The following is a 13941-nucleotide window of genomic DNA, read 5'->3' on the forward strand; positions in this document are numbered from 1 at the left end:
CCGCCCTTCAAGTTAGCCAATGGCCGCGGCCCTGGTCACGTGGGATGGGGAGGCCAATCATGTATCTGAATTTTAAAAATAGCAGATTGGAGTAACAGGCCGCTTTGTGTTCACGTGGCTGAGCGAGACCAGTCGGGGGCCTCCGCGGGCGGGCACCTTAAACAAAAAAAAAACCCAAATCTCCATCAGCCGATCGTTTAATTATCTGTTGTACGGGCTATTCACCGCTACTACGCGGTGTGTGCGGGGGGAGAGCTAAGTTAGTTACAGGCGGTAAAGTGCTGAGCAGAAGCCGGATCCCGCCCTGCCCAGGGGGTGACTGGAGACTACACGCTTCATCCGTGGTGCAGCAGCACTGCCAGGGGCGAGCAGCGTTTAGTGTCCGGCAACGCTGCGCGGCGAGGGAGGTGAGACTGGGGAGCAGAGGCGGGGCGCTGGTCGGGCCAATGGAGAGCGGCGGCGGTTTAAAGGGTATCGCTAGGAGGGCGGTTTGAATTCAAACTGCTCTGACGGCGGTGACGGTGAGGAGACCTCGGGCGCTGGGGATGGGGTCGCCTCGGGGGCTGTAGTGTAGGGACGGAGGGGAACGGGGCTTCCTGGGGGCTGTACGATTGCGGCCGCGTTCGGGGGCTTCTCGAGTGGGGGGGGAGTGAGTTGGGGGGGTTGCAGCGGGGGGGGGCTTCTCAGATGGGGAGAGGGTGAGTTTATGGAGGGGTTGCAGCGGGGGGGTCAGTTTATGGAGGGGGTGCAGCGGGGGGGGGGGTCAGTTTATGGAGGGGGTGCAGCGAGGGAGGGTTTCCCAGGCGGGGAGTTTCCTGCAGGTGGGCGAACGTTGCAGCAGAAGGGGAATTGTGAGGCCTGTGCAGTTGCCTTTGAGGCAGTTTGTGAGCAGGAGCTGCGGGGAGGTGACGCCTTGTAATGGGGGAGAGGGTTGTCCGAGGAGCTGGATTTGAGGGGCAGGATCCAGGGACGGGGGGTTGTACGAGGAGGAAGAGCAGCTGAAATGGACACGGGGTTCCTAGACTCGGATTTTTCTGGCGGCTGGGAACCATCATCATCTACTCTCCCGGTGGTAACGAGAGGCGATTGAGCAGGACCGGATGTGGGAGACTACCAGTAGCGTGAGTGTGAAAACTGGATGTGGTGGTGTGGATGAGGATAGCAGAACGTAAGGGGGTGGGGGGCATGAGGAAGAAGTGTAGGGGGTGACAAGAAGGGTGCTCTGTTTATAAAAATTTCCATTTAATAATGTCTCTGCAATTAAATGTTCTCTATTTAGGTAACATGGAGAAAAATGGTAAAGAGAACCACAATGGGCTTCCTGGTCACAGTGTTAAGGTAAAGAAGTCTTGTACACTTGCGAGGCAAACACATTTTATTTGGTATGATCAGACAAAGATTCTACAAATTATCTGAGATAATTATCCAACTCTTGTATTGAAGCATTATACTCTGACATGGAATATTCACCAAGCTGCTTTGTCAGTAGCTCACTATTGTGAATACAACTTGTAAAGCTTCTATATATAGATTGCTTTCACATGTCGTAGGTGTTAAAACGTTTTCTTGTGGGGTGGCAGCTTAATCCATTCTGGGATGTATTGGTGGGAATGTTCCAAACAAGACACAAGATCTACATGTTTTGTTAGTCTTTAAAGTGCTGTTACACTATTTAAAAAAAAAATTTCAAGACACGAGATGTAATTCTTCCACCCCACTCAACATTGATAAGATCTGGCTGAAGTATTGTGTTCAGTTCTGAGCACCATACTACAATAAAAAGGGCTTCTTTTTAGTCTAGAGCAGTGGTTTTCAGACTACCAGTTGCAATCCAGTATTGGGCCACTGAATGTCAGGCACTGGGTCCCCTTGCTGTAGGATGACTAGTGGGGGTGGGAGGGGAACTAAAGCTGGCTTCCTGCCTGTCCTGGTACTGCACTGTGCCCTGGAAGCAGCCATCAGCAGATCTGGCTCCTAGGCAGAGGACCACTAGGTTATGAATACTGCCCCCCACCAAAAACACTGGCTCTGCACTTCCATTGACCAAGAGCTCAGGGTGGGGCAATGTTGTCTGTGGGCAAGAGCAGTATGCTTGCCTGCCTAGGAGCCGGGCCTGTGCCGGCATCTTCTGGGTGCGGTGTGATGTGCAGTTCCAGGACAGGCAAGAAGCCTGCCTTAGCACCCCCACTGTGGCTGCTTGCTGACTAGGAGCTGTCATAGGTAACCCTGTGCCCCTTCCTCCAAACCCAGCTCACTTCTGTACCCCAAATCCTTGGCCCCACGTAGGAGCTGGCACTTTAGTCAAACTTTGTTGGGTTACAAGCATCAATCATTTTCTTCAACTGGGTCACAAGAAAAAGTTTTTAAAAATCACTGGTCTAGAGAAGAGAGGGAATATAAGCATTTAAGTGCATGAAAGGTTGTTAGAATGAGGAGGATAAAATTGTTCTCCTTATCCACTGAGGACAGGATAAGAAGTAGTAGATTTAAATTGAAGCAAGGGAGATTTTAGGTTAGATATTAGGATAAACTTCCTAACTGTAAGAGTAGATGAATTCTGTAATAAATTGCTTATTGGAGGTTGTGGAATTTGTCAGAGGTTTTTAAGAATAGGATAGACAAATACCTGTAAGGGTGGTCTAGATCAGTGGATTTAAAACGTTTTTTTTCTTGTGTTGCCCCTAGGGATGTTAGTGATTAATTGAATAGTCATGTAACCGCATCAAATTTTAACAGTCCCTGGGGGCAGGACTGGCAGCCAGTGCGCTCCTGGCCCCACTCCCAGGGAGCCCCCTGCCACCCTGCTATTGGGGGTCTGAGCTACCTCTGGACAGAGGCTATGCCAGCATCCCTAGAAGCAGTTTCCCCTTTCCCATTGATGCTGCTGCCTCTGATAGGCCAGCTCCCACCTGCCCACCATCCTGTGGCAAGTGGCGTGTGAGAGTCAATCCGTGTGGGAAGCTGGCTTAAAATCCCGCTTCCCATGTATATAGGCTTCCACTTGCCCCCTCACGCTGCCCACTGCTGCTTCTCTGAGAGGCAGCAGCACTGGGGTCAGGAGGCAGGTGGATCTGGTGTTGGTGGGGAGCTGGATTAAAAATCAGCTCCCCACAGGCACCAGCTCCCTCCTCCTCCTTGCTGCCTCTGATACAGAGGCACTGAGGTTGGGGGCGGGGGGAAGGAGAATGTATGTATTCAATAGCCTGGGTTTATCAGTTAATCCTTATCCGTTAATAGTGTATTTGACTACACGTTGACATCCCCAGTTGCCTTCTCGGGATGGGGGCAGCATGCAGAGTCCTGTGCTGCCATTTCACCCCTCTCCCTGCCTAGGAGCCCACATCTGCTTCTGGGCCACAGCATGATCCATGGTGCTGGGACAGGGAGGAAGCCTTCCTTAGCTAGTCAACCTACAGTAAGGAGACCAGTAACCAATAGATTGTTGCACTTTTACATGTGGGTGGGAAGCTCCCTCCACACACACACATACACACCAATGCTGATACAGAGACAATAGTGTGGGGGGGGCTGCATGTAACCGTGCATGTTAAACAATGCTCATCAGGTAACTGGGTAAACATTTACGCTTTCACATTCCTAATGTCTACAGTTCAAAATAAAGTCATCTTAAGTTAAATCAACATACAGCCACCACAGGAAATAAAGTGGTGTTTTATGTCCACGCTGTGCTTCCTCAAAAGGAACGCTTCCACTGTTTTAATTGTGCGGGCCATTATGGCACACTGACAGCCAGGCCCCCTCTGCAAAGTAAGTAATGCTGTGTCTAGACACATTCTCTGTTGCCCTAACTACGTTGACCTAAGTGCTGTGCCTTATGGCATGTCAATGTAATGGGCAACTTACCTCAGTAGAAGCTACATTTTCATGTAGATGTTTACAGATTAAGGTTGACATAAGCTGCTTTATGACAACCTAGCTAGTATATACCAAGCCTTACTCCTGCCTCAATGCAGGGGACTGGAATAGATGACCCATCAAGATTCCTTCCAGTCATACATTTCTATAATTTTATGGTATCCTTTGTCTTTTTTTTTTTTTTTTTTTTTTTTAAATTCTTCATGGGTATATGAATTTAGTATAATGGAGCAAATTAGCCCATATATAGGCAGGAAGAACTCTTGCCTCCATTAATAAATGGACAGAACCTAGGAATAAACTATATAACTTTCTATTATGTTGTATTTGTTCTATTGTAATTAAATGTTTGATTTTTTTTTTTTTTTTTAAAAGATTCTACCTTCTATTGGGGATGGGCCAAAACGGCTCCCTGTGCATCAGCAACATCCTCAGAATTGGGTACCTGGAAGCGGAATCCAAGCACAGCGTGTTTTTTGCCCTTCAAATTTGGCTCAGCGAGTTCCTGTACAGTCACAGGTTCAAAAATCTGCACTGTCAAACCAGAAACAGTCTCAAAACCTACTGATGCAGCAATCTCGACCAACTTCTGTAGTTCAGCCAATTTCTGGACCTCCGGCTCCAAGTAAAAACAATGAGGAATCTCAACAAGCCTCAGTATCTGGTAAATATAAATGTGTAAATAAATATTTCATCTAAAAATCTGTGGTCAACTGCTACATATTAATTGAATCAGCATGTATTCTTCTGACATGCATGAGAAATTTATCTTGAACTATAATTTTTTTCTATTATTTTTATTAGCACTTCTGATTATCAGTTACGGACCAGGACCTAGCTGTGCTAAGTGCTGTGCAAGCACAGAATTAAAAAGTCCTACCCAAAATACCTTACAATCTACAAGATTGTACTAGTTGTACTTTTATTAACTTGAAGACAATTTAGAAGGATAGTTTAGACTTGAATAGAAAGTTCTCCTGGATTAAAAAAATTTCTTGAAACTAATGAGATGAGGCCTACTCTTCCTCAGGCCATATTAGTTTCTCCTACTGCAACTCTATATTAATCTCATATCAGTAAAATACTAAACAGGCTCAGATTGTCCTTAGTGTTTGAGCCTTGTGTCTGTCTAGATTGCTTCCAAAATGATTTGTCTCAGATGGTGGTGGTAGTTGTGTTTATGAACTATAGTTATGAAGGCGTTCAATTCTCCTTATGTGCAGCAAAAAACCAAGCAGAAGGGACATCTGGCCAGAAAAATGAAGAAACTAAAAAGTAAGTCCATGGGTATGTTTGACATCTTTGGAGCCCAAGCTTCACACTTTGTATTTAGGACTAAACAATGTAGCATTTTTGCTTGCAGAATATTTGAGACTTAACAAACAGGCTCAACCACAACTATTGTTTTTATCAGGAATACTGTCTCTGCATCTGTAGATACAATATTTGGAGCTATGAATGAGGTAATTTCATGAAGTTCCAGGTAGGGATATTAGCATATAGTCATGTAAACGATTAACCAATAAGCCTGGATTTATCGGTTAATCCAAATGACTACACGCACTTCCCCCTCCTTGCTGCCTCTATATGAGAGGTAACTGGAAGGTGGGAGGGCTGGTGAGTCGGATTTTAAGTTGGCTCCTACAAGCACCTGATTGAGGCAGCAGCTCAGAGGGTGATGGGAGCAGGCAGGAGCCGGTACACACAGAGAACCAGATTTTTAAGACAGCTCTCTGCATGAGCAGGTTCTGTGGAACCCCAGCTCCTTCTGTCCCCGTCCCCCCTTGCTGCCTTCCACAGGCGAAGGGGGGCAGGCGGGAACTGGTGCTTGGGGGGAGGGAGCTGGATTAAAAGCCAACCTGCCCCCCAAGGCACCGGCTTCACAGAGGCACTCCCTCTTTTCCCTGCCTGTACTGTTCCCTCTGCATCAGAGGCAGCAGCATGGAAGGTGGGACAAGCTGGATGCCAGAACTCAGGCCCCCACGGACAGAAGCTGCTCCATGGATGGCAGGAGCTGGCCTGTGCAGGGAGCTCGGTTTTAAATTGGTTCCTCTTGTGGACTGGCTCCTGTCTGCCACCTTGCACTGCTGCCTTTCCTGCCCCCAAGGACTATGGAATAATCGTGTAACCACTAAGATTTGGTGCGGTGACACAATTATTTAAACTAAATAATATCAAACATGCCTAGTTCTAGGAAATTTTTATTTGGTTTCATGACCGGATAGCCTTCAAGAGCAAAGGGTTTCATAGTTTATTTTAAAGAGGAAAAATTTGCATACTCTTTGGCCAAAAAAGAACTATATGCTTTTTTAAAAGAAGTTATCCTGAGTGAAGATTTGTTTTTCCTAGTATGGAAAACCACAACTTAATCATTTTTTCCATGAAACTGGATAAGATTTATATTTTGAAACTAAATGCAAAATGCCTCTGCATGTATACATAAACATATAAGGAAAATGTATTAATAGCATGTGGAAGACGAGAGGTATGGCTCAGCTTGCAGGAGAACATGCACTAAATTTAGGTGTGTGCACTGTCTACCACTACTATGTGCACACCTTGATTTGTGTGTACAGACTGCACATTTGTGTCTACGTTGCACAACTGACGAGTGGATACAGAAGTCTGACCAGAGAATTTATCCTTACATGTCACATTCCTTTTCCAAAAGATAATTTGCATTTCTTGGGTGACTGGCTGTAGGAAGGAGGCCAGATTTTGATCTTGGATAAATTTGACTTTGATGGAGTTATTCTGGGATGCTACCTAGTATAAAAAGAAATTCTAATCCTTTGTATGGCTTCTAGCAACTTAAAACTATTTAACTTTCTACAGAAAGCAGTGGTGTCTTGATGACTTCGAAATTGGCCGTCCTCTGGGAAAAGGAAAGTTTGGAAATGTGTATCTGGCTCGTGAAAAGCAAAGTAAATTTATCCTAGCACTGAAGGTGCTGTTTAAAACACAGCTGGAGAAAGCAGGAGTAGAACATCAACTGCGGAGAGAAGTAGAAATACAGTCTCATCTTAGGTAAAATATATCTAAAACTCTTATTTTAGATATGTTTGTCTGCTTCAGCAAAAACGAGACCAGTAGCACTTTAAAGACTAACATATTTTATTTGGCCACGGACCCCTTTTAAACGCGAAAGAATTTTGCAGAACCCCTAATAACAGTCTAATATATGGAGCTGAAAAACTCCACCACAAATAAGTAAGGATAATAATAAACAAAAAACAAGTTCATGAGATCAACCTTTAGTTTAATTGCCCATATTTTAAAAACAGAAATCACATAATATTAATTATTATTTTTTTAAATCATAAAATGTTATTGTAAAGGAATTTTCTCACAGGAACCCTTATTTTCACTTTGCGGAACCCCATTTCGGAAACATTGATTTAGGGTATAAGCTTTGGTGAGATACAACTCACGTCCTCAGATGCTGAAGAGAAAAGAAGAAAAAGGAAGGGATGCAGAGATGGCAGTGGCTCTGTATTCCTTCCTTCTAAAGCACATATTGGGAAATAAAGGAGTTGTCCTTATAAACCCCCCTACTGTTGTCAAACATTGTACAAGGGGACTTCTTCCTCTCAGTGCTTTGTTTTAGATGCACAAGTTTGTGCAACTCTTAAACGTTCTTTGTGCAACTCTTAAACTTTCTAGTCTTCCACATTCTAGAGTGGGAGAAGATATTTTAACATCCCAGAGGCTATTGCTACACTACAGATTACTACATTAGTGCAGTGACTCTAAGATGACCAGAGAGAGCTCCTCTGTCACTTAATTACTCCATCCTCCACAAGAAGCAGTAGCTGTGTCTGTGGGAGATGCTGTTCCATTGACATAGCAATGTCCAAACAAAGTGCTCAGGTCAGTATTTGTCATTGAGGGAAAATGTGCCCTCTAAGCTCTAGCAACTCCAGAACTTTATTTACTAGTTTAAAACACTCACAGGCTTGCCAAACTCTGAGGCAAAATGCTACAGGACTTCAGTGAAGAAATTTCTTAAATGCAATGGCTAGCAGACTTTTTAAAAAGTGGTAACAAAATAACATCAAGTCAGAAGGGCCTTTTATAAACTAAACTTGATATGTGCTTAATCAGCGGTGTAAAATGTTAAACATCTAGTTCCTCCAATGCATGAAACTTAAAGTAGGTACTAGTAACTACAGAACATCTATATGGGTGATTAAAAAACATATTTTATGTGTCTGTATAGAAATGTCTTTGTGTAGAACATATATACATGTTTTCTTGCAGGCATCCCAATATTCTCAGGATGTATGGCTACTTCCATGATGCCACAAGAGTCTACCTAATTCTAGAATATGCACCTCGTGGAGAAGTCTACAAAGAGTTGCAGAAACTAACCAAGTTTGATGAGCAGAGAACTGCTACTGTAGGTGTATATAGGGCATTTTTATCATCCACCAACTTTGCTAACACAGTTAATATTTGAAGTATGAAGTGAGATCTTTATATTAAAACTGGTATTGCACTCATGTAGCTATCCCTGCTAAAGTCCATGACTTTTTGGTAGATAAAAGTCGAACTGATGATTTAATCTTTAGTTTTGAAGTTAAATATTTAGGAATAGTGTGGGAAGTTAGTCATGTGCATCATGACGGCTCACTATTAGTTGCTACTTTGAGGTCCAAGACATCTCAAGTAAGTACAGAGTAGGAATGTTAAAATGTGGTGAACTGACGAGTCAATAAGCACGTTCGCATTCCTCCTTTGAAATGGAGGGCTCTTGTACATTTCAAAGGAGGAGTGCAGAACTTCAGGTACTGCCCGGGGCAAGCTGTACAGGACTGACTTCATTGACTCCGGGCTGCACAGGAGTTCCTGCTTTGAAACGTACAAGAGTCCCCAGTGGGAAATGCTCTTGTGCATTTCAAAGCCATGGAGCCTGGGGTCAGTGGGGACTCCCCTACTGACCCCAGTTCCATGTGGCATTTCCCTGGAACCTGGGGTTAGCTGGGGAATCCCCAGCTGCCTCCTTTGAAATGTGGAGGCGGCATTTCAAAGGTGCAGCTGCCGCACAACTGATCCCGGCTCAGTTGTGCAGAGCTGCCATTTGAAGTACACCTTCTGCCCTCCTTTGCTGCCTCTTGTCTCGTAGAGGCAGCAAGGGGGCGGGAGAATCGACTAGTCGAGAGACTATCAGATGATAAATGCTTATTGGATAGTTGACTATCCAATAACATCCCTAGTACAGAGGTGGGGAGTATGCTATAGAGCACAGCATTAAATAGCCAACTGGATTTAAAAGGGTGAAATAACTTAACATTTTCTACTAATATAGGCCTTATTGGGCTGAAACTGACAACATTGTCAATTTCACAGAGGATGTCTAGGACACCAGCTTCTAACAGTTAAGCTGAAGAGGTTACTATGTCTTTAATGTATGCTATTTCTTGGGATCACTCTTTACAGTATATGACAGAATTGGCAGATGCTCTATCATACTGTCATTCAAAAAGAGTAATTCATAGAGACATCAAGCCAGAAAACTTGCTACTTGGGTCAAACGGAGAGTTGAAGATTGCTGACTTTGGATGGTCTGTGCATGCTCCATCATCTAGGTAAGAATTCACACACTAAATACTCTATTGTCTCTATCAGCACAAAGCTTCCTGGCTCTAAATAAAATCTAAAATTGTATGCATTAAACATACTACACTGTCACAGCACTAATAGCAAAAGGATGGTGTGTGAATCCCACATCTGCAGTGTGTCTAGAAATATACAAGCTATTTCAGAGAATCCCAAAACTGATTGGTTTGCCCAGTTTTACATCTCACTAGCCTACCTTCATCCTAATCCCCTTCAATGTGCTGGTGCAGAGAGTAGCAAGAAAGCAGTTTTAGTGTATTTGGAGTCTTGCTTGCTGTGGGAGAACAGTAGGATTTCCATTGTTAATTGAAGAATACAGATCTGCTCCCTCTGTCATTGTCCAATGTATTGAAACTTGAAGTGCGCACCAGATACAATATGAACGTATGCACTTCATTGTGTAACAACACACATTATCAGTACAATGTTGTCCTCAGGATGGTATCTAAAAGTTAATATTCTCTACTTGAATTAACTGGATAGATAAATAAATATGAGAAACTAAAAATTCTTGGTAGAAGCTGGTACTAGTAAAATAATTTTGAGACTCTAGAAATGGAAAATGATGTCCCATAAACACCACCAACTTCAATATGAAATCATTTGTGTGTGTTTTAGGCGGACAACTCTTTGTGGTACACTTGACTACTTGCCTCCTGAAATGATTGAAGGGAGAACACATGATGAAAAGGTGGATCTTTGGAGCCTGGGGGTTCTCTGTTATGAATTTCTAGTAGGGAAACCTCCTTTTGAGGCAGACACATACCAGGAAACTTACAGAAGTATTTCAAAGGCAAGTATTGGGTCATTTTCACTTATTCCTCCTTGGTCACATATTCAGTGATATTAAATAGATAGGGTGTGATAAAATTAAACTTTTCTCAACTACTTAAGGGAGGGAAAATGGGTCCCTGACTTCCCATAGGAGACTAATCAAAGAGCATCCAAGCAGCTGTGATCCATCAGGAATTACCTTGTATTTTAATGTAAATTGTTAGGTTCTTCTCAAAGAAGGGGTTGGTGGGCAAAGCCTCAGAAGCGCGGGAACCCGCCCGGTGCCCCTGGTCTGCTGGAGACGGTCTCCAGCAGACCAGGGGCACCGGAGCTCACAGGTAGCAATCCGCTACCTCGACCTCCGGGGCGAGAGAGCCCCATTCGTAAGTCGGATCCGCGTAAGTCGGGGACTGCCTGTACTAAAAACGATGAGCAATTGAGTAGTTGAATTCTGGCATGTATGGTTCCATTGCTATTTGGAGGGGGAATTATTGGCTGTATTGTTAGGCATGTTTGCTAACTGGTATCTTTGAAATTATCAGAATAATTGAAAGGGCATGATGTGGAGTTTTGACAACATTTGCAGAATTTTATAATACTGCACAGATTATTATTTTTTTTTTTTTTTTAAATTTTGGTGCAAAATTCTCCCTTGAGTAACCTGAATGGCTTCTGTATAGTTGAAATGTGACACGAAGGTTGGGGGTGGAGGGGAATCAGATCTAGTGTATTGGACTGATGGGATTTTTTTCTTTACCTATATACAGGCAGTCCCCGAGTTACGCGGATCCGACTTAAGTCGGATCCGCAGTTACGAACGAGGCCGTCTCCCTGGTCTCCAGCAGACCAGGGAGAGGAAGCAAAGCGGCGGAGCACGCGGGCAGCGGACAGCCCAGACGCGTGTTCCGCCGCTTTGCTCCTAGTCCCCCTGGTCTGCAGACCAGGGAGACGGGGAGCAAAGCCGCGGAGCCCGAGGGCAGCAGGACAGCCATGGCACGTCTGGGCTGTCCCGCTGCCCCTGTGCTCTGTGGCTTTGCTCTGGACGCCTGTGGTACAGAAGCTGGGGCGCTGCCGGTTGGTCCCGTAGCGCCGCTCTGAGCGCTATGGGACCAACCCGGCAGCACCCCAGCTGCTCTGCCCCAGGTGTCCCCAAGTCAGCCGCTGCTGAAACTGACCAGTGGCTGACTATAGGAAGCCCCTGCCCCAGGCTTCCTGGAATCAGCCGCTGATCAGTTTCAGCAGCGGCTGAATCTGGACACCAGTTCCGACTTACATACAGATTCAACTTAAGAACAAACCTACAGTCCCTATCTTGTACGTAACCCGGGGGGGGGGGGGGAAGAGAGTGTGTGTGTGTGTGTGTGTGTGTGTGTGTCTCATATATATATATATATATATAAATAAATTTAACTTTTGCTGCTAGATGGCAGTGACTTGGTCATGTCACTGCATCCCCAAGAGCCCTGACCACGTGACCACACCATGAAATGGGGAGGGGGCAGTGGCTCCCTCCCCACGTGCCCTTTGGCCCATCCACCTGCCTGTGGGCCCTGCCCCATGCCTGCTCAACCCACATGCCTGCCCTCACAGGTTGGCTCTGTGTGACCCAGGGTCAGATGCACTCCCCCAGGCCTGCCACAAGCTGGGCAGATCTTGCACCCCGGCCACTTCCCCAGCTCTCTGGAGCGGTCACTCTGCTCCAGGCTCTCTGGTCTCCCCATGGAGCAAAGCTGCCTCAACAGGCCGGTGCGCAAAGGCTAGGATGGGGGTGGGCTGCGGCTCCTGCTGTGGTGGCCAGGGCTGTGCTGCCCGGCCTGGAGGGTGAGGGGGAGACAGGTTGATAAATTTGTTGGAGGGGGCAGGCTGTGGGGAGGGGGAGATAAGGATGGGGATGGGCAGTGCAGTAAGGGTGGATGGGGTGGGGGGAGGGATGGGTAGTGAGGGGGCAGGGAAGGATGGGTGTGGAGGAAGGAGGTGGGGTAGGGTTAGGCAGGGTGGGAAAGGGGAGCATTTAGGGAGGATAGTGAGTGCAGGAATGGAGGCAGGGGGATCAAATTGAAGTACAGGTGTGTGTGGCGGGGGGGAGAGCTGAGGCTGGCCCAGCCTGTCCCCGGGGGGGATGGGGGGGGGGGGAGGAAGGTGAGGGAGAGGCCAGGGCTGCCTACCTCCAGAGATGGGGGTTGGTGGGCAAAGCAAGCAGGGGGCACTGCTCCCTAGTGTTCTAAGCTTTTCTTTGGCTCATCTACATCCCAATGTTCTCTGCTTTACTTCCTATATAAACCAAAACAATTCCTAATACCTGAAAGCATTTGTTCTATATTCTTTACCACTGGAATAGTAATGTATTTCTTGTTTTTAGGTGGAATTCAAATTTCCTTCTTTTGTAACAGAAGGCGCTAAGGACCTAATTTTAAAGCTCCTGAAGCATAATCCATATCAGAGGCTACCACTGAAAGATGTGCTTGAACATCCATGGATTATCACAAACTCTACAAAACAACCAAGCAGCCGGAAGAGCGAGGCAGCTCCTGGTAACAGAACACAGTCTTAGCAAGGTGTCCATTTCATACTATAAACAATCTCAAACTGTAAACAAAGAGAGCCTTGTAGGCATAACAGCTGTACTGCAGCAGGAAAAGTTGCTTGCCATCAGATTTTAAAAAAAGACCTGCTCATTAAAACAGACTGGGGGAGCAGGGAACTCCTCAGATGTGAGAGCAAGTCACCATTTTAAATTTTCTCCTATTATTATAATGGAGAAAACAACAATTTTTGTATATATACAGAGCAGTTTGACAAGAAGCACTATACTTGAAATCCAGTTTGCCTCTGGGCCATATACATTTAGAATGAGGTAAAGCTAAATGTGTTCTTTCCTTGTGATGTGATCAGTCTTTATTTCTAACTCGTACTTACTAATAGCATGAGACAGTTATGGTTCTGAGTATGTCATGATCAAACAGTGCAATAATAAATCCTTGAGTTACCTGCATAGTAATTTATTGGGCTGCTAAAGTTATCACAAATGTGCAGTAATCTGAAGCTGAGTGTAAAAGATGAATGTCTCTTCATTAATGTCATGTATTTCTATCTTCTGTGTGCTCCTTGGACTGCTGTAGTCTTGATGGGTGAGGCATTTGAAATTTGTTAAATAAAGTCTTGTTAAATCTAACATAGATGGGGTGGTAATGTTTATTTTATTGCATATACTCTGCAATATATATTATTGCATATATCTATTAGAAATAAACATTCTTACATTTTACTTTTTTTTAAATTTATCTAACAAATGTAGAAACTTCCTATTCTGACAGCCAGATCTAGACTTCAGGTTTTTAGAGCCCAATGACTACTGATGTTCCTCCATGGAACTATACAGTAATCATTTCAGCTCTTTATTTAGTACAAATATTTGCTAAATTATAGTGGTATGATCTGCTGAAATTGTTTTGAGGTTGAGTAAGGTGTGGAAGTAGGCTGAGCATTCTTTCAAAACAAAAGTAGCTTCCTACAACCAGGGTGGAAGCATTTGTACTAGTTAAAGTACCCATCAACCACTAACTCTTCATATGGGCCTGCATCATCTTAAATTACTTAAACTTGTGAAAACAGGCCTATATTCAGATTAAGGACCCACCCGTGTTTTTAAAACAAGTTACTAAAACCTTTACC

The 13941-nt window shown here is 44.8% G+C and overlaps 2 protein-coding genes across 5 annotated transcripts in view; one reads left to right on the forward strand and one right to left on the reverse strand.

Annotated features, from left to right (window-relative positions):
* AURKA (aurora kinase A) lies at positions 1-13441 on the forward strand. 4 transcript variants are annotated; one of them, XM_075901162.1, is made up of 9 exons: positions 1-407; positions 1280-1338; positions 4252-4540; positions 5100-5151; positions 6712-6903; positions 8137-8275; positions 9316-9464; positions 10114-10288; positions 12660-12810. In XM_075901162.1, exons 2-9 carry the CDS (start codon positions 1285-1287, stop codon positions 12675-12677), a joined length of 1068 nt encoding a protein of 355 aa, XP_075757277.1. In that variant the 5' UTR covers positions 1-407; positions 1280-1284; the 3' UTR covers positions 12678-12810. The 4 variants fall into 4 exon arrangements, with proteins under 4 accessions (XP_075757277.1, XP_075757273.1, XP_075757276.1 ...); XM_075901158.1 differs by having other exon boundaries at positions 48-407; positions 12629-13441; XM_075901161.1 differs by lacking the exon at positions 1-407 and adding an exon at positions 435-521 and having other exon boundaries at positions 12629-13441.
* Positions 4225-13941, reverse strand: part of FAM210B (family with sequence similarity 210 member B) — a 25634-nt gene continuing 15917 nt past the window's right edge. The window contains exon 3 of the mRNA XM_075901163.1: positions 4225-4537. Within this exon, the coding sequence (XP_075757278.1) occupies positions 4531-4537 (7 nt within the window). The 3' untranslated portion in view covers positions 4225-4530. The remainder of the gene's footprint in view (positions 4538-13941) is intronic.

Source organism: Pelodiscus sinensis, chromosome 18, assembly GCF_049634645.1.
Source record: "Pelodiscus sinensis isolate JC-2024 chromosome 18, ASM4963464v1, whole genome shotgun sequence".
Lineage (NCBI taxonomy): Eukaryota > Metazoa > Chordata > Testudines > Trionychidae > Pelodiscus > Pelodiscus sinensis.